The sequence below is a fragment of the Patagioenas fasciata genome, chromosome Z, assembly GCF_037038585.1.
Source record: "Patagioenas fasciata isolate bPatFas1 chromosome Z, bPatFas1.hap1, whole genome shotgun sequence".
NCBI lineage: Eukaryota > Metazoa > Chordata > Aves > Columbiformes > Columbidae > Patagioenas > Patagioenas fasciata.
The window spans coordinates 20597974-20622629 of NC_092560.1; the positions used below are offsets into that span (position 1 = coordinate 20597974).

At 39.3% G+C, this 24656-nt stretch overlaps 1 protein-coding gene across 11 annotated transcripts in view; it reads left to right on the forward strand.

Annotated features, from left to right (window-relative positions):
• Nucleotides 1-17617: 17617 nt before the first annotated feature.
• NFIB (nuclear factor I B) overlaps nt 17618-24656 on the forward strand; it is a 279066-nt gene continuing 272027 nt past the window's right edge. For all 11 annotated transcript variants that reach the window (XM_071802714.1, XM_071802715.1, XM_071802722.1 and 8 more), the window contains exon 1: nt 17618-17735. In XM_071802714.1, coding sequence (XP_071658815.1) covers nt 17640-17735 — 96 coding nt within the window. In that variant the 5' untranslated portion in view covers nt 17618-17639. The remainder of the gene's footprint in view (nt 17736-24656) is intronic.

Genomic DNA, 24656 nt, shown 5'->3' on the forward strand with positions numbered 1-24656 from the left:
AATGTATTACCTCTATACAGAAGCATAAAATTGCAAAATTATATTATAGGAAGACCTTTTTAAGGTCATTTCGGAAGTGCTGTTAATAAACAAAAATAACACTATTCCAAAGAAAAATATCTCCTGTATTTTTGGCATGGGTTTATCTTCTGAGTTACAGTTCTTGAGGTGTGGCTATAGAAAGGGAAAAGTTGGTGAAGACAGTCTTCTGTCAGTCTTCATTATTCATGTCATCAAATCTTTTTAGAATTGATGAATACCTGAGTAACTGCACAAATATCTTTAATTGATCTTCTTCTATTTTGCTGTCTTTAAAACAAAGCTTTTGAAGCCTAGAAAAAGTTATTTTCTATACTGTAATTGCAAAAAAAATATTTAAGTAAGTTTTCCCACCAGAAAGGGCCACAAAAATGATCAGAAGGCTGGAACACTTCTCCTGTGAGGTGTTTGGGTTGTTCAACCTGGAGAATAGAAGCTTCTCAGTACTTAAAAGGGACCTATAAGAAAAATGAGGACAGACTTTTTAGCAGGGCCCATTGTGATAGAACAAGGGGTAATGGTTTTAAACTAAAGGAGGAGACATTCAGGCTAGGCATGAGGAAGAAATTTTTTACAATGAGGATGGTGAAACACAGGCACAGGTTGCCCAGAGGCGTGGTAGATGCCCCATCCCTGGAGACATTCAAGGCCAGGGGCCCTGAGCAACCTGATCTAGTTGAAGATCAGGTTGAAGGGGGTTGGACTAGCTGAACTTTGAAGGTCCCTTCCAACTCCAACTGTTCTATGGTTCTATGATCAGCTCTTTTTCTTCCAGTAGTTGCATACGTAGGAGCATTTAGGGAGGAGGAGGGAGTACCTTGTATTAATAATCATGTAGGATTCTATATTTCTATCTCACATACATAAAAAGTTTGATTAATGTACTATGATAGGTATTTGTTGCTGAGAGGCAGTTTTTCTCCAAATACTCCATATATATACACCTTTACTGACAGAAATCTGTCTTCTCTGTCCCACGCTCGTTAGTTGCATCATAGATCTGTAAGTAGTTGCTATTCTTTGGAGATATAAGGAGATAAGTTAAAATGTGGAAGTCAGTCATAATACAGACAACTGGTTTTCTGAGATAACTGTAAAATTTTTATTCCTTCTCTTTCCATTTTTTTTACTTCCAAGAGCTCAGACTGGTGGACCAATAACCTAGCCTGTATCTGTTCATGTCGAAGTCACACTTGCAGTGTCTTGCAGAACTTCTTTATTGAAGTAACTTTTTATAGTCTTCACTCACCTGTCACAACAGATGCATAAATACATTGTAAATTCAAGATCTTAACCAGGCTTATGAAAAACAGACAGTATAATTCCATTCAGCTCTTCTGCAGTCTCCTAGAAGAGGACTCTTGAAGGTGGCAAGAAACTGGAGATCTGCCACTTACCTTGGAAGCCTGGTCCTTCAGTTGTAAACTAGCTTTTTCCATTTTTCCGTTCCTGTGTAACCTCATCTAGGTGTTCCTGCTCTGGCAGGGGGGTTGGACTAGATGATCTTTCGAGATCCCTTCCAATCCCTAACATTCTGTGATTCTGTCATTCCCAGTTTTTCAATGTACTGTTTTCCAATTTGAAATTTTAAGCTTTTCCTTTGAACGTATTGGACTTGCCATGTTCTTTCTAACTGCAAGAATCTTTGAGGAGTCAGCATTTTCTTTACCTAAACTTTCTTGTAAAATATCATTGAATTCCCTTTCAACGATATATGTATTTGATACACTAAGTGAACATGCACTCACTGTCTGGCTGAAGGACACTATTGAATAAGCAGTTTTATTGCCATGTCATGGCATTTGAAGGAAAATTACAAAAAGAAACATGATATTTCATGGAGACCTGCATTGTGGTCATTGCCACACACAGAAATAAAATAATCTTTTAGTTAAGCTTTATCTGCTGACTGTTCACTCAGTGATTGTATTAGTCTTTTTTGCTGCAAAATTATTCTGGGATTTTGCCCACTACCTTTCTAAACTCAAGGTATGGTTCCCCAGACTTAACTGCATTCTTGGTTCCTGTGTGTAACTTTGCATTTAGCTCTAACAAGGCAAATTCTGTTGAATTAGGTCCAGCTGCTCAAAATCAGCAGGCCAGCAAGCTTTTTACAAACTTCTTGAAAATTATTTAGTGTGGCAGCATTCAAACTGCGATTAGATATTAACATTTTTCTTAGTCACTGGTAAAGCCTCTGCTCTTTGTCCCAGTGGGCAGCCCTTTGGCTCAGTCCCAAGGGACAGCAGATTTTGGAGGCCCAGCACCAGATTGCCTAGAAGCAGAGAAAAATGAAGAGTGATGCCAGTAGTTTTTGCTATTACGGATACCTTAGGGTGGCTGGGGCAATAGTATGGGGCCATCACGTTCAGTGCAGAGTTTGTGGGATGCCACTCCCCCACCAGCAGCTGGAAGTCAGGCAGGGTAGTGAAGGCACCTGAAACAACAGTAGTTGAGATACCAGCATCACTCCTCTACACTCCCATTCCTGCTCTGACTGAGGGTAACACCCGTGTTGGCTGTGCAGTCCCAGCTCATCTCAGAAATGGATGCAAACTCTGTCATCAAGGCACCTGATAACCAGTGTGCAGTACTTGTGTCAAGCACTCTTTAGTTTTAATATCTGAGTTACTGCCTGCTGAATGCTTTTCAAATAATGTCCCTTCCCTTCCATTGTACTATGTGGGTCACAGGAGCCTGGATAATCCACTTCAGAAGAAACAGCTATATCCCACAGGTCAGATAAGGTATTTGGGCTGCCTAACATCCAGGAGTGCACAGATGACTAGAATTTGAAGTATATGTATTTTTCAGCTCATGCTGATAAACTTTTGCTGATGACACTAAGCTGAGAAGAGTGGCTGACATGCCAGAAGGCTGTGTTGCCATCCAGTGGGACCTGGACAGGCTGGAGAGTTGGGCAGGGAATAACCTGATGAAATTTAGCAAGAGAAAGCGTAGAGTCCTGCGTCTGGGCAGGAACAACCCCAGGTTCCAGTATAGGTTGGGAAATTACATATTAGAGAGCAGTGTAGGGGAAAGGGACCTGGAGATCCTGGTGGACAACAGGATGACCATGAGCCAGCACTGTGCCCTTGTGGCCAGGAAGGCCAATGGCATCCTCGGGTGTATTAGAAGGGGGGTGGTCAGTAGATCAAGAGAGGTCCTCCTTCCCCTCTACTCTGCCCTGGTGAGACCCCATCTGGAATATTGTGTCCAGTTCTGGGCCCCTCAGTTCAAGAAGGACAGGGAACTGCTGGAGAGGGGCCAGCGTAGGGCAACAAGGATGATTACGGGAGTGGAGCATCTCCCTTATGAAGAAAGGCTGAGGGAGCTGGCTCTCTTTAGTTTGGAGAAGAGGAGACTGAGGGGTGACCTTATTCATGTTTATAAATATACAAAGGGTGAGTGCCACGAGGATGGAGCCAGGCTCTTCTCAGTGGCAAACAATGATAGGACAAGGAGTGATGGGATCAAACTGGAACACAAGAGGTTCCACTTAAATTTGAGAAAAAACTTCTTCTCAGTGAGGGTGACAGAGCACTCGAACAGGCTGCCCAGAGAGGTTGTGAAGTCTCCTACTCTGGAGACATTCAAAGCCCGCCTGGACACATTCCTGTGCGACCTCACCTAGGCGTTCCTGCTCCAGCAGGGAGATTGGACTAGATGATCTTCTGAAGTCCCTTCCAATCCCAAACATACTGTGATACACGAAAGATGAATATATGGATCAAGGACAAAGATCATATAAGAAACTGTATTTAGTTTTCTGCATTTGAATTTAGATTAAAATGAATAAAAGAATAACAGATGAACATGGTGTCCAGGTTTTGTTAAAAACAAGACCACTTCTCTTTCAGTGATTTTTCCTTTCAGCTAAATTCTTCTATGTAACTGCACTTCTCTGAAGTTAGCTGCGTATTTTTTTTTTCTCGGACACTGTGCTCAGTGCTGATAAGCTGACCAACAGAACGCTGAAGAAAGTCACGTTTAGATTTATTACTATGGTAAGCAAGGTTACCTGATAATGGGACATATTTGAAAGGAGGGGCAGACAGAACAGGTGACTAAAAGTGACCAACTGAGTATTCATCTCATAATCGTCATAGTCCCTATATAAGAGGGAGATCATGAGGGTCTCACTCTCTTCGACCATGGCCGGCATCTAGAGAGGACCCTGCCTGCCGTCCCTGCCATCCAAGGCCTGAGGCCCTGCATTCCCGAACGCAGTTTCCAGTTTGCAGGCACCTCCAGGTGCCTGCCCTGCAGCTGCTGGAGCCACACCAGCTCCAGCCACCACGGGAAGGGTTAAACACTGCTTTACCCCAGGACATTCAAGATTGGCTCTGTATATTTTGTATATTTTCTCTATTTATTAGTAGCATTAGTAAAACCTTTTAAATTAAATTTTTCCAGCTTGCAAGACTCTTTCTGACTTGAAGACTCTCTATCACCTTTTATGGTGCGAGGGATTAACAGAGAGCATCTGCCATGGTTTATTGTCGCCTTGCTTTAAACCTTGACACATGCCTTAGGTGATCATGTTGAGATTTAGACTTATTTTGTTCTGAAATATTTGAGTTGTACATATATAGCTTTAAAATAGAAACTACTTGGAGGGAAATTGAAAATACCTTTCTGCATCTGATTTATCTACTGTGAACAATTGCATATTCAGGGTATATTTCTACAAAATCATGGAGCATGTGTATAGGTGAGGAAGAATCCATCACTAACAACCTGGACTGGAAATTTTAATCTTATGTCTCTTCACTTACCAGTAATACAACATCTTCAGCAAACAGGGAGAGTAAGAATTCTTCTGGGCACGCCTCTAAGGATCTTCTGTTCAGCTTTGCTTCAAGGTACTAAATCCTGGCACTGGAAAATCACGTTTGGATTTCCCTGTCCTCCTAGCTTCATACTCGCAGAACATGACAGCTGACAATTAATTCTTTATTAGACTAGTCAAATGATCTTGCACTCTGATAACTCTCAAAAAATAGTCCTACAGTGGCAAATACAACAGGTGCTACCTTCATATCCTTGGGTAAGGAGGAACCACAGCAACATGTATGACCTAGGAAAGGAGATGCAATGCATTTTCCACCAGTCCAAGTGTTCTTTGTTTTCCATCTTGTAGAATCTGGAAGCTCACTTGAGGGATGAGGTGTGTATTTTTAATGCAATTTGTTTTCAAGTGGAGGATGTTACAGCACTGTCAGTCACAGAACACCAGGCAGGGACGGGTCTGTGGAGGGAACTATGAGTGGCTGTGTGGCTCTGAGACTCTTTTTCCTTCCTGCTCACTCTTTCACACAGAGAGACATCTAGCACCATCCTCCATACCTCAGAGCAGAATGTCCTTGTAGATGGCAGAGGGCCTCATAAAGTCAGGAGAGTAAAATTTGTCTTCACCACAATGAGGCAGCTGAGACACAACATGTGTTGGAGCTGGGTCCCACGCTGGTGACAGGGAGGGAGAAAGTGGCTCTGTATGCAGTGGAAATAGTGCATGTGGGAATTGTTTTCCCTGTAGGAAGCTTGGGCACTTTGCTTCCCAGGTGAGACACCTGAGCAGGAGTTTCTCTTTTCTCTAAGAGACTCTGTAAACTCCTTCCTCTCAGGTCAAAGGACTCTTAAATTTTGTCACTTGGAACAAATGTTTGATGTCAGATGAAACTCAAGCACTCCACATTCCTCTCATCTTCCAATTAGGCAGCTGTTTGGCAGATATCAAAACACAAGCAATAGTTGATAACTGAAGGGCTGCACAATCCTTTCTAAAAGAGCTTATTTTCTGCAAGATTTACATAAAACCGAAACTATGAAATACTAACACATTTTTGCTGATGTTCCACTGAGCACCTAGATGGAGAAGTCCTACAGGGTCAGTTTATCAACCTCCAAAGCTTCTCAGAAGATGACAAAGGAGAAGGAATGTGACCATGTGAGCGTCATACACCTTTTTCTAAGAACTTAGAACTAACTTGGCATCTCAGAAGCAGTGTCTCTCTGATTATCTGCTGCATGAGCACAGCTTTACTTGCAGTGCTTCAAGGTAAAGATATGTCTGAACCTCAGCAAGTGAATACAAGGAGACGCACACACTGAGTTAAATAAAGAATTTTTCAGGACCTGATTTATGGCTTATCAATGAAATCAGAGTGCTATTGAACATCTAATTTTGTGCTGATTAGCTCTAGATGGAAAAGATAAACAACAGACTTTTTAATTAGAAAATTACAGCTTAACTTGGACTTTTTTTTACAAGAAAATGTTTGATTTTGAAGAATTTTTCAACACAATGTTTTCCACATTTTGGACTTGATACTGTTTCATTTAATTTTCTCACTCAAACTGGCTTTCTACTCAGTATTTTTTGGAATCTGAAGTTAGGCACACAGCTCTGCTGTTGGCAAAGCAGTTCTGAATTGACTTTTTTGTAGCCTGTGGACCTCCTGTTTCCAAAGCAATTATTTTCAACAGCACTGCAACCATGCTTATGTTATTTCAGTAAGCCTTTGACTATAACTAACACTCCCTGTCTGATTATTAGTTTGTTCTGGTGCCATTTCATGGGCCGTGGAAGTCAATACTTAGTGCCATGTAATAGGTTTGCCGTGTTAACAGCAGGCCACAATGAAATACATTCTAACTGTTTACATGTAATAACTATTTATAGGTGAAAACTGTGATATTTTTGTCACTAAGTCTTCATTTTCAAGTATTCGCATTTTTGGTGGAAAGAATTCCTTCAGTTGTTTGTAAGGAAGAAAGCTACTGAAAATAATGTATCAGTATCCACTAGCCTTTGAAATGATCCATTAATTTATGCAAGGAGTAAAATTTTATCTCTAATCCATCAAGTTAAAGGAACACAATATAATACTATTCAAGTAAGAAATTTATTTCTATAAGGAAATCAGGTTATATTTAAAATTAAGAATAACCATAAAGGTGGTAAGATGTCCAAAACTGACAGGAATGTCATTACTTCACACAAGGGCTACATTAGGATCACAGTCCACTATTGCAGGTCAGGAAGCAAGTAACATGTTTTATCTGTTGTAACAGGATTGTTTGAAATTACCTGCCTAAGCCCTAAGAACTGACAAAAAGATGTTTCAAAATGTGAAGTGTCTTGTCTGATTTTGATTTTGGTGTTTAAAACAAGAGTTCTGACTATGCATTTAATCTGGAGGCAAATATATTCCCAAAAACTTTCTGTCCATGATATTGTCTCTTGTGCTGTTCCATGTAGTGTGTAAGAAAGGAAAAGTGCATCATTACAGAAAAAAAAAAAATTGATAAATCCTTCCCAAAACACAACAGGAAGGTGTTCAGGGTAGCCCTGTATTCATAGCAAACACAGAAGTAAATAATATGGACAGGCATTTAGAAACATGAAGAGCTGAAGACTCACATCTGATTTTGTTTAATTTTCCTGAATGAGATGTAAAGAGCTGTTCTTCAAGGTGTAGCTTTGAATTCTTTCAAATGTCAAAATGCTGGTTCAAAGTGTACTGAGAGATGCAAGAAACAGCACTATTGTTAGCAAGCCTGCGTGTGAAGATTAGTCTCTGTATCCTTTCTGCTGCTGCCAGTTCAGATGCTTTCGTTTTGCTAAGCACACCACCTTGGAACTTCCCAGTGGAACTGCCGAGCTATAAGTGGGTGCATCATGCTGGGACACACCGTCCATTCTTCCTGTCTCGTCCTGCAAATTCCCCAGAGAGTTGGATTTTCAGAAATATGACGTTTCAAGTCTGACAAAACTGCGGATACTTAGAAGAAGATGATGTAGCACTGATGGAATTGTTGAACTTCAGCCATGGTCTTGTCCAACTGATCAGATTTCTCACCTGCATGTCTTTTTTCAAAGCAGCAAACTTATTCTTCATTTGAATGTACTAGTGAGCCAAATTGATATCTGAAGACTTCAGAGAGTCTGCTCATTAAAATGAAACTGCTGTTTCCTGAAAAATGAACTCAAAGACAATTGAGAAGCCGGAGGCTAATGTTGCATCTAAGATGTGTCACTTCCTAGAGGTCCTATTTTAAATGCTTAAAAAAAGAATCAGAAAAAATTATGTGTTGCAGTTGTGATTAGTGTGCATTTATGGTGTGTATGAACACTTCCACAGCTTTGGAGAAGTCTGAACAAAACCACTACTCTTGCAAGTAGATCTTGTCTTAGGGTGAAAGGCAGGTGATACACAGTAATATTTAGTTGAAAGACTTATCTCAGTAATTGCATCTCTTTTGTTTGAGAATGTCAACAATAGCAAATTTTCATGCAGTAATTTATGGCTGAGTCTGAGTAAAGGAATAGACGGTTGTTTTTTTAACATATTGTTTCAGTTAATCAAAGTTTAGCAGAAAAATTATAGGAGTAGGTGGAAGAGAAATTTGCTTTCTCATAAAAGATTCACTGTTATTGTTATTATATGGGATGTTAATGTTATTGTATGGGATAAAATGGAGTGGAGGGGAAGGTAGTGTGACTGCATCTAGAATACTGATGATGCTGTTCTGTTTGTTCCACATGTCCACTTGTCATTATTGAGGTCCTAGTATATGTTTTGGCAAATGTATCTTAAATGGACTTTCAGTTATAATTCTGTAAGTTTTTGAATGTGAAGGTCTTTATTGTATTACAGTGGTAGCTGAGTAGAATATCAGTGCTAGGGAATCTGAGCTCTGTTTATTTATCATATGAAATAGACAGCAAAAATGTGCTTGAAAATTAGTTTGTGAGGAAGACATCAACTGCATGCCTACTAGTTTGGTGATCTCTTGCAGGATATGCTATCTCTATCCATGTATTTTGTGTAGTTATTTCACAAAGGCCGATGAGCATTTGAAGGTAAGAATCTTTATCCTTAACAAAATAGCTTGTTTTGATTATTATTGCTGAGAGAGGCCAGCTAGGTGGTTGAAATGATTTATTCAATTTGTCTAATATGTCCTAGGAATTATAAGTTGTATAGATGTATTGAGCTGCATTATTATATGAAGGCCTTTTAAAAACAAGCTTTAAAAAATAATCTGCTGAGACCCCAGAGCCATTTTCATACAGATAATTATTTTCCCCTTTGGAACTGAGTTAAATATTGCACCTCCGTTTACACATAGCTTGCTCTTCTCTGGCATATCTTGCTGTTCTGTGCTCCATTAGGGCACAAAAAGGTGAAGAACTGAAAGGAATTAGGCTAGCTTCTCCTAATGCTTCCCATGAACTTGTAATTCACCATGTTTGCTATTTCCTGCAGGTTTGGGGTATCTAATGTGGCAGCAGAGGATTTGTCAGTTTGTTGAATTACTTTGTGCTCTACCCAGAGTGTACTCACCTTTATCTGGTAAAATGGGACAAAAGGAAGACACAGAAGAAACATGAGAGTAGAAAACAAAACAACAAAACAAAACAAAGTAAAACAAAACAAGCAGGCCACAACTTCTATCAAATCACAATAGTATAGTACCAGGCATTGCTAACGCAGCACATATGAATGGGTATCAAAATTGTATGCCTGTAGTCACGGGGATACTGAAAACTACTCACTCCATCTAGTGCCTGTGTTGTAAAAACTAAACACTCCCCTCCAGCTCAAGACAGATAACTGTCTGGTGTCCAATGATCCTCCAATTGATCCTGCACCAAAACCCCAGTTAAAATATGTTTGCACTGACCCTTGCACACACGGCTTGCCTACCACAACCGCCTAGCTGAGGAATAATGGTCTAAAATCAGCTGCTGACCAGAACTGAGCAGGAGGGAATGTGTTTGTGCTCACTCCATTGAAGAGAGCATCATGGCAGGTGCAAACCTTCTAACAACTGGACAGACAATCTGGCACCTGCTAAGACATTCTGAGCAAAATTCATCTACAGAGATTGCTCGTGTACCTCCTGCATGGGACTGAGAGCTGTGATCTACTGGAGGACCCAAGAGGAATTGCCCTCATGCTGAGAAAGCCGTATGCGCGGTTCCTGAATAGCGCAGCCTCTATGACCATCTGCAGCAATAGAGACTTGCAGTGCTGAGAATAATGCTGAACACTTTTTAAAAGCCTCCTGTGCTTCCTGCCTTCCTGCAGCTTGGAAGTCATCTGGGTCATGTGCTAGCATTTGTCACAAGGTGGTGCTGGCCCTGGCTCAGCATGGTGCTGAGTGCGGTCAGAAGTCTTGCCTAGTATTTGGAGGGGATTATGATTACTATCAACTCTAGTGAGGATCTCTTTTGCTGGAAGATGCTGTCAAGAACATCAGCCAGTCCAAGGAAATTAACAGGAAGTGGACCTGCTAGATCTTTCACACATGAGATTTTCTTGCAGCTCTGGCCTATTCTTCCCTTTTCCTCACCTCTCTTATATAATGTAAGTGGGTGAGATCAATTGCAGCCATGCAACAATGACATACACTACACACAGCTTAACAAACAAAACAGACTTTCAGACTGTCAGCTGCAGGAGGATGTGAAGAACATTAGGCCAGCCATGTCCTGGGTGCACCAAGCACAGCACTGCCAGCCAGGCAAGGGAAGTGATTGTCCTGCTCTGCTCTGCACTGGTGCAGCCTCACCTGGAGCACTGTGTGCAGGTCTGGGCACCACAGGATAAAAAAGATATTAAGCTACTGGAGAGTGTCCAGAAAGGGGCTACGAAGTTGGTGAAGCGTTTGGAGAGGAAGCCGTATGAGGAGCAGCTAAAGTCACTTGGTTTGTTCAGCCTGGAGAAGAGGAGACCTCATCGCAGTCTACAGCTTCCTCACAAGCGGAGGAGGAAGGGTAGGAGCCGATCTCTTCTCTTTAGTGACCAGTGACAGAAACTGAGGGAATGGCAGGAATATGTGTGAGGAGAGGTTTAGGTTGGACATTAGGAAAAGGTTCTTCACCCATAGGGTGGTGGAGCACTGGAACAGACTCCCCAGGGAGGAGTCACAGCCCCAAGCCTGACAGTGTTTAAGAAGAGACTGGACAACACCCTCAGACACATGGTGTGAACTTTGGGGTTTTCATATGCAGGGACAGGAGTTGAACTCAATGATCCTTGTGGATCCCTTCCAACTTTTATAAACTTTAATCAAGCTTGTGGTGCTTTAGGAAAGGGGAGCAACCAGCTTTGTTCTGTTTTTTTTTTTTTTTTTTTTTGCTTTTGCTTTTGCCCAGAGTTGCAGTGAAGTTTGAGTGGAGGACACTGATTTCCCTAGAGATTGCTCTCTGCATTGCACTGTTCATGCTGTCACACAGTGAGCACCAAGCAGGTTTTTTGGTCCTGGCAGATAAGGCTGTTTTGCCAGGCCCCAAACTGGAGATGTCCTGTAAGGAAACTGCTTGCTCCGCATCCAGTTACAAAAGTGCAGTGTATTTGATGAAGCCTATCAGTATGCCCCTCTCTTTAAAGCAAAGGTGAAAAGAATCCATTCCTTCTTGTAAGGAGATTGTTAACAAGCAGCATAATGACTTCCATTTATTACTGGGCTTCTTAGCACTGAATCTCAGGGGATACAATTCAGATTTCTATGATTCTCGCATGGCTCATAGGGGATGAAATCCAATCCACAAATGAGGTGGATGGAGTGTTATCCTGTACTGAACACCAGTGGCCAGCGTCCTCATGAAACAAGGCACTTAGTGAATAAAGAACACTTGTGTGAGTCATGCAATTCTTAAATATCAAACAATTTTTTTTCTTGAAAATGGTGAGTGTAACTTCACCTCTGTCTTTGAATCATGGTTTTACTTTAGGGAATTTTTTTTAGAAATTAAAAAAGTCACATACTGCATTTCATAAACCTAAAAAAATAGAATGCTAGAATTTTAGCATTTTGATTTATTTTACATTGGTTCTATTATTGTGCATGAATTATTTAAATTGAAATAATGCAAATGAAGCATTTTCTGGGGCTGGTTTAGAATGTATAATTGAACTTTACAGTTTTGGGCATGTCTCTACCACTGGCTGTCTCGTGCCCAATTTGCAAGTTATGATAGCACAGAAGATGTGGCAGTTCTGTGGACATATTACAATTACATTGTTATTAGTTTTTTCAAGTTAAATTGTCATATTTGCCTCTGAAATTGACCGGTGTGTACTTTTAAAAACAGTAGTTTTCACTCAACTGTTTTGTCATATCTTTTTTTCTAGTCAGCCCTCAGCACTTATGTCTTCAAAGAGTTACTTGCAAACAACAGTTTGGCATTACTTTCTTTCCTGAATGTCATCAGTCTGGGAACTGGGTTTTTTGCCTTTTGGAAGCCAACTTGTCTGCCCTCAGGTGGCACCTGCCACCCTCTGTTTTCTGCTTGTCCCAGAAAGTGCTGTGCTCGGCCTTGAAAACTGCCAGGCACTGGTGATGGGAGCAAAAGGAGGAATATTGGAAAGAGCTACCAGTCAGTTTCCATGTCAGCCTTCTTTGTCACTTTCAGTGAAGCTGCTGCTGCTGCTGCTCGTGGCTCCTCAGCCAGGACTGTTTGTGACAGCTATGGAGCTCTCCACATCCCTGCGGGTACCTTGACACATCTTGTGCACTTTGGAGCTCCCGAAGAGAGGAAGTATGTCTCTCCACAAGAAAGAAAGTGCTAAGGTGGAAGTGTCAGGTTATAAAATGGCCCGTAAAGGACTTGGTAAGAATGCTGGCTTTCATCACTTTGCTGGCAATCAGCAAAGATGTTTCTTGGGCAAAACCCACCATAGTTTAATAATTTCATTAAAAACAAAAACAAATAACACACAAAAGTTATTTTTTTCTTTATGAATGTAAAATGGGAAAAATGGAAAGGCTAAGCTAATAGCAATTGCTCCCTGCCACCCCTACTGCTGCATTATGAAGAAATCATCAAGTTTATATTTTCCAGGGGATATAAGTCAATGGCAGGCAGTCAGTTGTCAGGCTTCTTTAGCCAAGTACTTCTCGATTAACAGAAATAAAAAAATCCTGGTGCCATAAAGGACCTCTCTGTATAAGTTTATGTGAATGGGTTCTGTAGGTGCCAATGACTTTGGATGGAAAATATTTACCAGAAAACAGCAGGAGAAAGAGGAAAAGCACAGGCTGAGGGGCAGTGTGTGAAAGGCTCCCAAGAGTTATTAGATTCTGGAGACCAGCAGTGCCTCTGGGCTCCCACGAAGGGCTGGGGCAGGGCTGTATGTGCACTTGGTGAAACAAACAAGCTCTGGAGGGGATTTCCAAAGCTACCTAAAAGCCTCTGGTGTACCAGTGCAATGTCCCATGTCTGATCGACAGCTGGGGCTGGTCTCTCAGCTTCAGCCTGGCAGTGACGGGAGTGTGTGAGTGTGCACAGGTGTGTGTGTGAGAACACGCGTGAACTGATCTGTGTTTAGCTCCCTGCTATTAATACCAACTGCTTGGCTCCACTAATGGCTGGCTTAATGAAAAGTTTCCTAGCAAATGTGAGCTGTGATCTGTGTCTGCCCACGTGCCTAGTGGCTGTTGTGGAAAGGGAATTGCCAACACTAGCAAGGTCTCTAGATGCCGGGGATAGCCTCAGGACACAGGGCTGTCTCTAGCCACTAGTTAAAAAAATGCTGCTCTAGACTTAAAATAATGAGAGGAGGTTTTCAGAATCAGTGGGGTATCTTTTTTTTCCTTACAAAGACAATCAAGGACTTTCCTACTAGCAGATTAAAAAAGCCCCAGTATTTCAAGATCACCCCAAAATCTGAACATTGATCTTGTTCTCTGTAATTACTTAGATCTACATTACTAGTTTGGGTCCTTCTGTGGCAGCCCTGTGTGTCCCCCAGAGCAGCATATTGTGAGTTCTTTATTTGAGTCTCTCTGTTAGTAGGTGTTCAGACCTTATGGAAATAAATTAATTGATTCCTGAGGGCTTCTTATGAGTGGTGGTCTTCATTAGCTCCCTTTTGGATATGAAATGGGAATATCTTCTGTGCAAACGCCAAGCAAGCCTGGGCAAAACGATCCTCACAAAAACTGAAACCCCTGGGGAAAATTCAGGCTGGCAATTCTTTTCCTAATATGTTAGGAAGACAGGTAACTATAAACAGATGAAATGGCTTGCATCTGATTTCACTTAAATAACAACCAGATTTTTGTTCTACTGATTTTTATATTTTGGTATCTTCTTTTGTTCCTTTGAAAACATGGAAAAGGATGCAAAAAAAAAAAAAAAAAAAAGGTCTGTCAGAGCAAATGTTTCATTCAAATTCACTTGAAAAATCCAACTCACTTGAGAAATCTAAGTTATTCCAGTTAAAAACCCCCACCCCTTTATCAAAATGGAAATTTGAATAATGTTGAAATGCATTGCTATCATGTAATAACCAATACCACATGCTCTCCTCATACATTTATCTTTTCCTGACAGGAAAAAAAAAAAATCTGAAAATTTTGTCCAATTACTTATTTCTCTGTGTTGTCTATGACTTTATCTTCAAGCAGTATAGGAAATGAGATCTCTTCCTGCATATTACAGCATTTAAAAAATCCCATCTGGAAACCAGACATGTCTGGGAGAAAGGCAGACCTCCCGGCAGGCAGGAGAAGGCATGGGAGCAGCACGTGTACAGGAAACATACACGGACCAGCGCTGCAGGCGTTGTTTTTCTGGGTGCCAGGAATCCTCATTCTGCCCTCTGCTAATGCAAGAGGCAACAGGCAACAGCAGAAGGGAGGATCCTTGTTGACTCTGTCTTTCCTGGCTGCATATGCATGTATATATTAGTATACACGTATATGCTTTATATGCGTATATAAAGCTAATATGCCTATGGTGTTTTTGCCTACAGGAGATGTGTAGTCTTCTTGAAGCTTTGGGAGCTATGTTCGTCTGGGATGGAACACCACTGCTGGTCACGGGGTTTGCTGCAAGATTGCATCTGCTGTGTGCTGGGCATCTGAGAGCAGCTTTAGATCTCTCAGCTAGCTGTAACGTGATAAAACTTTTATCCTCTTTTAAGCACAGTGAACTGGCTCATGATTACCTAAAGTGCGGGCTCCCACTCCCAGCCGTCACCATTCTGCTGGGGATTTGTGAGTTGCACTGGTAAGGCAGATTAGTGACTGAAGCAGTTGGTCTCTTCACCTGTGATCAGATTTCAGTGGATGAGAAATTGCAGAAAATCCACCTGTTCACACTAGTCCCAGGTTTCCTTGCACTGGGAAGTATGTTTGCTAGCTGGGGTTGCGGGTTATGTGTGAAGGTGACAAATAGCATCCTTCTTCTTCACCAAGGTTTAGCTCACACCTGCAGTTGGCTGCTGTGTGCAGTCCCATTATGATGATGAGGCTGTTAGTGAAGGCCATGGGAGAGATTCAGGCTAGGACTGTTTAGGATATTTGCCTTTATACTGCCTATAAACAACTGGATAAAAATCTGCTGCTGGTACTCTCTGTACCTTATAATGTTTGTTTCAAAGCCAAGCTGTTTGACCAGAACATAAGGACTGAGCAGTTAACACCTCCTGTGCACTGTAAGTATGCTCAGCCATACCACAGCACCTGGCTATAGGCAGATCTTTCAATAATCCAAAATTTTCTCAGATTCCTATCTATCATTTTGACCTAGATGAAATTAAAAAAAAAAAAAAAAAAAAAAAAAAAAGAAAAAGGAAACATCCTCATCTATCATACAGAGCTCTTCCAGAAAAAGGGTTATATAAATTTAGGGTACTGGGATGTCCAGAGTCTCCATTAATTCTATGTCTGACTTCTTTAATGCTGGCCTCACCACTGTATTTAAAACAAGAAACTGAGGCAGCAAGCTGACCTTGATGGCACACAGGGAGAAGGGAAAACAGTTTTAATCTTTTGATGCACCTGGTGTTGCTAGAGAGCTATTCTGTCGCCAGAGCTCTGGACTTGCTCAAGAAAGTAATTTTGTTAGGTGCTGTCACTGTTTCAGGACTTAATTAAACAGGCTATAGGTGCCAGCTCTAAGAACTGAAGGAGGTAGGTCCATGCCAGACAAACCTTCTGTCGATCCCACAGCATCCACGGGTACCCCCATTCATCAGTGGGAGCACCGCACTACTGCGGCACTAGCTACAGTGGGCTTTCAGCTGTGCGAGTGGTTCACTCGGGACGTGACCTTCATAGAAGGGAAAAAGACTGGAGAAAGCAGAAAAAGAGGCAAGTACACACACAGGAAAGAAGAGCTGCAGCAATGAGGAATCCTGGTGGGGGCTGTGTGTGCCATACTGTAGTACCTCCATATGCCTGTAGTCCTGGATTCTTACTTATGGCTCATAGCAAATAGGCATAACGAACCTGTCAATTGGAAAGAGTTTTCAATTATATAACACAGAGCAAAATGTAGGAGACCATTAGCTGAAAACACAATTGGTATAGAGATGTGTGAAGTATTTTCTTGTTTATAGTGATTAATTCAATGTGATATTTTTAGAAAGACAGTTTCCTAAATATGGAAGGTTTTTTTTTGCTGAGGAACAACTTGTCGCTAAAGCACATACATTAATAGAATCTGCAATGCAGCAATAAAACTCATGTTGATCATTTCAGCCAGGACTAGCAAATTCTGTTCTTTCTTTATATCCTCTTTAATGTGAGCCAGGGTTTATTGATTTGCTCTGTGTGCTTATATATGAACTTTTCCACAGCTTAAATAAAGTCAGAATTATTTCTTCTTCTAAGCCAGCACTTCCTTCAGGGAATCACAAATTTTCCATTAGGGAAAAACCCTTGCATGGAAAACCTTGTGGGAGGAATGCCTCCTCTCCCTGCTGGCAGTAGGTACAACAGGCAGAGGACCTGTAGCTGTGGGGCAGGAGGAAGCAGTGATTGAAACAGTTCCCCAACCCCTCGCCTCCGCTTTCCCGGTTAGATCACCCAGAGCAGAAGAGATCATGAGCATGTGTGGGAAGGGAGGGGAGAAAAATGTGTGACACTGAGATCCTAACCGTGCCCCCTCACCATTCCTCTTGCTGACTTAACCAGCCTTCCTATTCCTTGTTAGAGGCTGATTGCAAAGAGTTAAACTGTTTCCACATGTCCAGTGCGAGAACAGTGTTTGTAGCCTTTGGCAACCCCTGCTGCATCCAGCTGCAGCCGCTACCTGTGTGTTCCCCACCTGTGCGTGCGTGCATGTGTGTGTGTTTGCATGCAAGAGTGTGTAGGTGTGTGTACACACATGCATGTGCTCGTGACACCTGAACTGTGCCCCCACCATGTCAGAGAAACGAATCTGTCCTTGTTAGAGGAGATTCAGAGCAGTTTCTTTCCCCTCCTCTCTTTCACTCGGAGCTCACCATGAACCATGTCAAACAATGTACAACTGAGAAGAATGCAAATAAACTTAAGTCTGCATAGCCCAGCAATGCAGCTAGCCGCCCACTTGCGAGATACTAAACTGGTGTACACATGATACACAAAGAACACTGACTAGTTTCACCAATCCCTTCAGACAAAAAGAAAGAAAAAAAAAAAGGAGGAAAAAAACCTGATCCTTGTCTTTATATCAGTGAGGTTGGAGTTCTTGCTAATAAAGGAGCTTTTCCCATGATGCAGTGTGATAAGGATTGGCCTACATGTAGCCCTGCAAGCCACTGCTGATGTTTTCTTGATTAGGTGTCTTATCTTCCATTGAGCTGCATCTGATGAAGGTTGCTGACAGCGTAATGGCAGGGAAAGCATCGGACAGCTCCATAAAATGGCAGCTATGCTATGACATGTCAGCCAGGACCTGGTGGATGGTAAGTTGGTGTGATAACTTTTTTTTCTCTCCCTGGAAGCTTTTTTTTTTTTCTCCTCCCTTTCTGAACTCCTCCTTCACTTTTGCAATGCAGGTGTTGCAAAGTTCAGAGTGTGCAAAGTTTCCAGCTCCAGCTCAGTGGCGGCAGAGCTGCTAAACATCATAGTCAGATAGATAGGGTTTCTCTTCTGTTGCAGTGGCATGGGCCTTCTTTTTAACACAGCATCAAGGACAGCATGGGATTTTTCTTTCTTCTTTTTCTGCTTCTTCCTCTCTCTCTCTTCCTCTATTTCCCCCCCACACCACCATGAAATGCAAATTTTGCAGTGCTTGCCAGGCTAGATGGTGTGAGAAAGTGGAAATGGAAGCAGTCACGGGAAAAAAGAAAGCAGCCTTGTCATCGTCCTCTTGACTAATTGTTCTTGAGTTGGTCTTAAAAATAGAGCAATCTGCCTCTTTATTCTGTTTCCTCTGAATAATTATTTAGAAAGTGTATTGTATCATGTTGTGAGCAGCCTCCTAATCAGTATGCGATTGTCCACCACGCTTCCCCTTAATTTGGAGTCCTCCTCCCTTCCAATGAATGCAGTAACTGGAGCAACTACTGATTAATATGCCGCTTGTCATAATTAAATTTAGTTAATGAGGCTATGCATATTCAGACCAATTTTTCTTTGTTTGGACGAGCACGGCTTTTTTGTTCATATTTATACAGCTGCAAATGGAAGCGGGGAGGTGGAAAAAAAAAAACTTACAGAGCTCAGTGAAGGGTGGACCCTGAGACAACTTTTTAATGTTGCCAGGCAAAGGAGCACAGAACTTCGTTTAATCAAAACGTTGGGGCCAGGATCAAGTGCTTTGGGAAAGAAAAGCTTTTCTCCTCAGCAGGGCTACACGAAGTTTTCTCCGTATACTGATTTTTGTTGCGTGTGGACAATAGTCTCTTGTATGCAATAGCCGTGCCATGAAAGAGACCTTCTGCTGGCTAGCATTCCATTATGAATATTAATTTCATTCTTGGTTTGCTCTGTCTGATTGTGTATTTTTACCCTTTTCATTCCTTTATTGATTGCCTTTGCTTGTTTTTCTGGATAATCATTATGCTTACTGCATGGGCTGCTTTTTCACAATTAGTACAGTGCTGAGACAATAGGCACTTTATTCTTGGGCAGTGGGTCTGAGGAGCACCAGTGGAGAGCACGTCCCAGTGCCTGGACAGAAGGCAGATTTCTGATTATAACTGCCTTCCTACACTGCTTTGCAAGGACTTCATTATCTTTCCAAAGGTGGATGTTGATATGTGCCTTCAATGAGGGTATCATACCTAAAGGGAGTATTTAATTTAAACTGTGTTTGCTACTTGTGATTGTTTCTGTATGTTTTGAATACAGGGAAGGAGAGTTTTTCTGTCTTTGCTAGTTGTTGAACTACTGCGGTATGAACTTTCATGTTTTACTTTATAAAGAGCAGAGAAGGAAAGTAAATGACGAAAAGGTGTTTTCTGCTATTATGTTTAGATTCATGTCTATATCTTTAACCAGACTTTTTATTTGTGTGTGCATTATTGAAAAGAGCTGTTAAATTGGCTGGCAAATGCTTAGACATGGGCACTACAAAATGTTTGCATAGCAGATTTTTTAATAGTGCATGTACGAAAGTTTGTTTTGTTTAGGTTTTGAGGAGTATGTCTTACATTTAATAAATGTTTCTCTGAGGATAGCTTTCAGTAAGCTGGCATTGCTTCCAAAGGGAAAAGAAAATCAATACTTTCACTGCATGCAGTATTTTATCCTGAACTGTAATCTGTGAAATATAGGTAATGTAAATGTTCACTGTCATAAGTGTGTATTTCATGCACACTTTGGAAAGGGAGTTTACAAACACTTGATTGTTAAGTATAGGTGAAAATTAAAATATATTTTAGCTGTGCATTCTATTTTGCATTATATTTCTAATTTATAAAGTTGCAGTTGTAGAATTTAAGGTAAACCCATGTACAATGTGAATTGTTTTCTCTCAAAGAAGGGGAAGTAACTTATGTTTCAATACCACAGTGTGTAAAATATAACTAAAGAGTTTATTGTGCAATTATTCATGGTAAATTCCTATCAGGAATATGCAATATAAGTAAAATGTTAAGACTTCTGAGTGAAAAAATCAAGAAAGGCAAACTTCTTTATTTTTCTGCTTTTGCTTTTCCTGAATGATTATAAACATTGAATTGCAAATGCCTTGTGGGGAACAGGAAACAGTTTGTTAAGATGGTTACTTATAATTATAAAAAGTTCAGTAACAAACACTGTTATAACAGGCATCATTACAAAATCTGGCTTTTTTTTTTCATTATAACTAAGCTATTTTATTTTGCAGCACAGATGTTCAGCATCAAATTTAGTTTAAATATTCCTAAAATAATTGCTTTTCCCTCTTTATTTATTTATTTATTTAGTTATCTATCTATCTATCTATCTATCTATCTATCTATCTATCTATCCGTCTGTCTATCTGTTTGTTTGTTTATTAAGTAACTACGTTGAAAATATCACCTGGAAAACAACAGTCCATCTTTCTGTTTAAATTAAGTGGAATGACTGTTTAGTAAGTGAAGTCTGTGTTATCCACCTGTGGTATTGTAGTACTACTCTACTGTTTCCTATCTTACTGTTTATTCCATTCAGGTTCTTTTACTTAGCTACAACAATAGCAAACTCATTTGATAGGGAAAAAAAACCCCACAACAAACCAAACCAGAAATTACACACTCTCTATTTATGTTCTCTTGAATATGGATATGTTTACTAAAACACAAGAGGGTAAAAGTTTTACTAAGAATGCAATAAACAACCAAGTGCAAATGAAAGTAAATTTGTTATATATTAAATAACAGTCAATATATGAAAACTTGTTAACTGATTATTATCTCAGTCTTTTAGATGACTGTAATGTGACCATTTTAGTTGCACATTATCTTATTATTTTTGCATTTAACTTTGTGATGAGGGAAATAACTTTCTGTTAAGACACAGAACCTATATATCAAGCACTGTTCAGTACAGCTGGCAAATATTCTAGAAATTTTTTGTTGAAAAATCTTCATTTATAAAGTGAGGAGGAATGATAATGAGGGTGATTGAGAGGATGATAGCCATAGAAACAGTAGATATTTTTACTGTCTCTTTATTAATGGCAAAGGGCTAATTTGGGATTACAGTCATATGATGGTTTGTGATTGACTTTATCGATTTAAAAATTCATACTTTACAGATTTAAAAATTTTAATCTAAGCAGTTATTTACAAAACTTTGTGGCATTGTTATTAGGTTGCTGGTGTTTGTTTTGTTTGTGGTTGTTCGGACTTTTTTGGTAGTTTTTGTTTGTTTGTCTGTTTGTTTTGCGAGGGAAGGTTTCCAGGTATTTACACCTGAGGCCCCTACTCAAAGTTATTTTTTTAAATCTGTACCAAAGTCTGAATAATTTGTGTGCAAATCTATAGAGTGTAAATATATATTCTAAAAAAATATATATATATATCTTCTTCCTAATCTCAAAGATCTATTTTTATACCCATGGATACATGTATGTGCAGTAAAGAAAGAGAATGAAAAATACTCTGTCTATTCAAAACTCTTGGGAAATGACAGATTTGTGTTAGGAACAATCCAGAGACAACTAGGAAGTTCTAATTTGTTCCAAATACTGCGCATTTCATTTTGCTTAATGATTTGGTCTTATGATCAAAAACTTCATAACAAAATCTTGGAAAAAAGGTTTGTCAGTACAGGGTTGATCACTTTTCTATTCTACTCTATATTTTCATTTTGTGAAATAAATATTTTTAAAAGAGAGATTTCACATAGTATTAAGGCTGTATTACGAGGGCATATAGTCCCAAATGGAGGTAACAATTTAAATGCTATATTCGAGCATTAAAAGAATTATTCCAATACTAAATCTATTAGTAAAGCCAGATTTTAATGTACTTTTTGGTTTAACACAAATGTTAATCACATTCCAAGGGAGTTGCAGTATGTCAATATTTTGCAGCAGCACATCTGTGCAGTTTTTGAATTTGGATTAAAATTATATTCATAACACAACAACTCCATCAGTTGTTCAGATGTACAGATTGTTAATGAATCCTTTGTTCTCAATAATGACTTTTAATTAAATGATTTAGAAACAAATGTCAGTATAACCGTGGACATATTGTACATGCCGTGCTTATACATGGACCCAAACCAAAATATCTTAATTCTATAAATTTCAGGGAGAGGAGTGAGTAAGAGAAAGGGTTAGCTCAATGTTATATTTGTAAGCCATTTTTCAGTTTTCCTTATTTACGCAAAAATATAAATAGTGTACATAACTTACTACAAGATCCTTTATGAATTATGTAATGATTATGCTGAGTCATTAGCCAAAATACATCTTTCTTTTTTTTTTTTCTTTTTAAAGACATGCTATATATGCTCATGAGACACTATAAGTATTTCTTTTCAATTTTTTTCCCCAGAACATTTACATTTCAGTCTATAATAAATATCCATCTCAGATACTATATATAATTAGTATGTCTCTGAATTAGATTGTTTAAAATGAGAAAAATCTGTCTGGAGAACTATAAAACTTGAATACACATTCATTTCTACTGTTTAATGGTTTTTATTATGAAACAGGGGAATAATCTTCCTTCATCAAGAAAAAATCTGTAAGTAGCAGGGAATTTAAAAGCTAACAACATACACTTGGATAGAATGAAGGTGCTGTTGTTCATTTTTGGTAGCTCTTCACTGACAATTTTTTTAAATGCATACTTTTAACCAAGAAAAAGATATTTGTGCTTATGCACAAGCACATATTTCTCAAATTCCTCTGTGTCTTTTCACTTTCAGTCCTTTGCATGTTAGCTATGTACTTCCAGTTAGATTTGCTACTGTGAACTGTTTAGCAGTTACAGTGCCTTCTGAGCAAAACGATTTTTCTACTTGTGTTTCATACTTGTATCTGGCAAGAGCTCCACACTGAGAGTCTGACAATGCCTCCTTTTGTCTGCTCTCCTTTTGTCTGTACATCAACAACATAATAAAAATAAGTTTGTGTGTATGTGTGCATGTGGCTGCATGTCTCAATATATTTGCACTGTGTTGGCTTAAGGCACTGAAATCAGGAAAAAGCAGCTGTTTAATTCTAAAGCATGTAAAATGCAGTTGTACTTTGTACAACGTGTTCCTAATTTATACAACTGCAGTATTCAAGATGTAGTTAACATTGATGTTTTATGTACGTGTTCAAGAACAGTTTTCCTTTGTAACTCAGCTGAACATATACTATGGTTGAAGAAATGCATGTACAAAGAAAGCTATGGCACCTTCCTGTAAGTGAATCCTCTGCAGGACCTACAGAAATCTTACACAACTCATAATAAAGTTGCTTTTTCTATCCTGAAGTCATCAGTCTGTTCTTTTGCTTTCCTTTTTTTTTTTTTTTTCCAGATACCTGGTTTCTTTGTCACTATACAAAAATGTAGTTTCCTAGCTGGAATTTTTGATAATTGGTCTTTGATGTTATATGATGATAGCTGAGTCAAAATTCTGAGATGAGAAGGCTGAGTTTTCTACACCCTGATATTGATAGACTGAAAATTCTATCAGAACTAGAAACTTTTTTACTCTTTAAGATACATTTTCAAGTTCCTAGTGTAAGATACTAGGTTTAAAATATTGAAGAAAGCAACTTTAGTAAAGAAATGGAAGACCTAAAAGAAAAAAAAAGACAGATGGGTGAAGGTTTCTGCAATTTTTTTCCAATTTAATTTTGAAATAGAAGTTGCTAGTGAAAAAAAAAAAAATCAGAAAGTCACTCTATTAGTACTTGCTAGAAATAAGAGACAGCTAGATATTAGACATGGTTGACATAGTGTGTTTCAGATGACAACATCATGATAAAGACAGTATAAAGAAATAAAAATTGCATTGAGAACAAAATCAATTTTTTCAAACCTGTAAATCCAATATAATTAGGAAGTAATTTTTGTCTTCTTTATCAACTGCTACTAAAAGCTTTACTGCTCTGCACTATCCAGTGATACCATTAACTATCTTAAAATTTTTACTACAGCTATTCAGTATTCTAAACAAAAACACATAATCAAATATTTTAACAGATCTTGTACCTTGCAATGTCATGTAAACACCGAAGTTCTGCCCTGGCACTAGCATGTATTTTGTTAAGCAGGGGTTCAATGTCAAATATCAAGTCTCAAATTGTCAATGTCAAATGTCAGTTTCTCAAAGGTATCAAATACTGATAGGGGAGATTTTCTATGTAGGTAGAATATTACCTTCCTGTGGAAGTGAACTGAATTATTTGTAATTCAAAGAAAGACTTTGCAGAGAGAGGTTAGACCACATGTAAATTTCCCAAATGCTCAAGAAAATGTGACATAAGGGTTTTGATTTCTTCTGTATAATAAACATTTCTGATTTCTTCCATGTAGTAAATTTGATCCAATATAGTTATGTGGTCTTCCGTTTAGGCCAAGCGATCTATAAGAGAAAAATGTTACCAAAACCTATTGGTCTTAAGATACAATGTTATAGTAAATAAGCTCCCCTTAAAAATAAATAAAGGATCAAACTGAATCCTTTAATACTGGGCTTTTAAACTGACATGGTTTAGGATTTGAAATCCTTTGTCTTCATATTGTGGCACTGCCAAGTTGTTCTTTTAAACTAGTCGTATTCCATTTGCTCTTGCAGACTCATGTTTGTTTGTTTTAAATAAGTTTTTCAGGTTTTGAGGAGCTCTGCTTTTATAAAACCTTTACATTTACCTGTTAACTAAGCACAAAAGGATATTCTACAAGAGTCTTTCACTGGAAATAACTATGCTGATTGCAATTATGAAGACATCATTGTGCCAC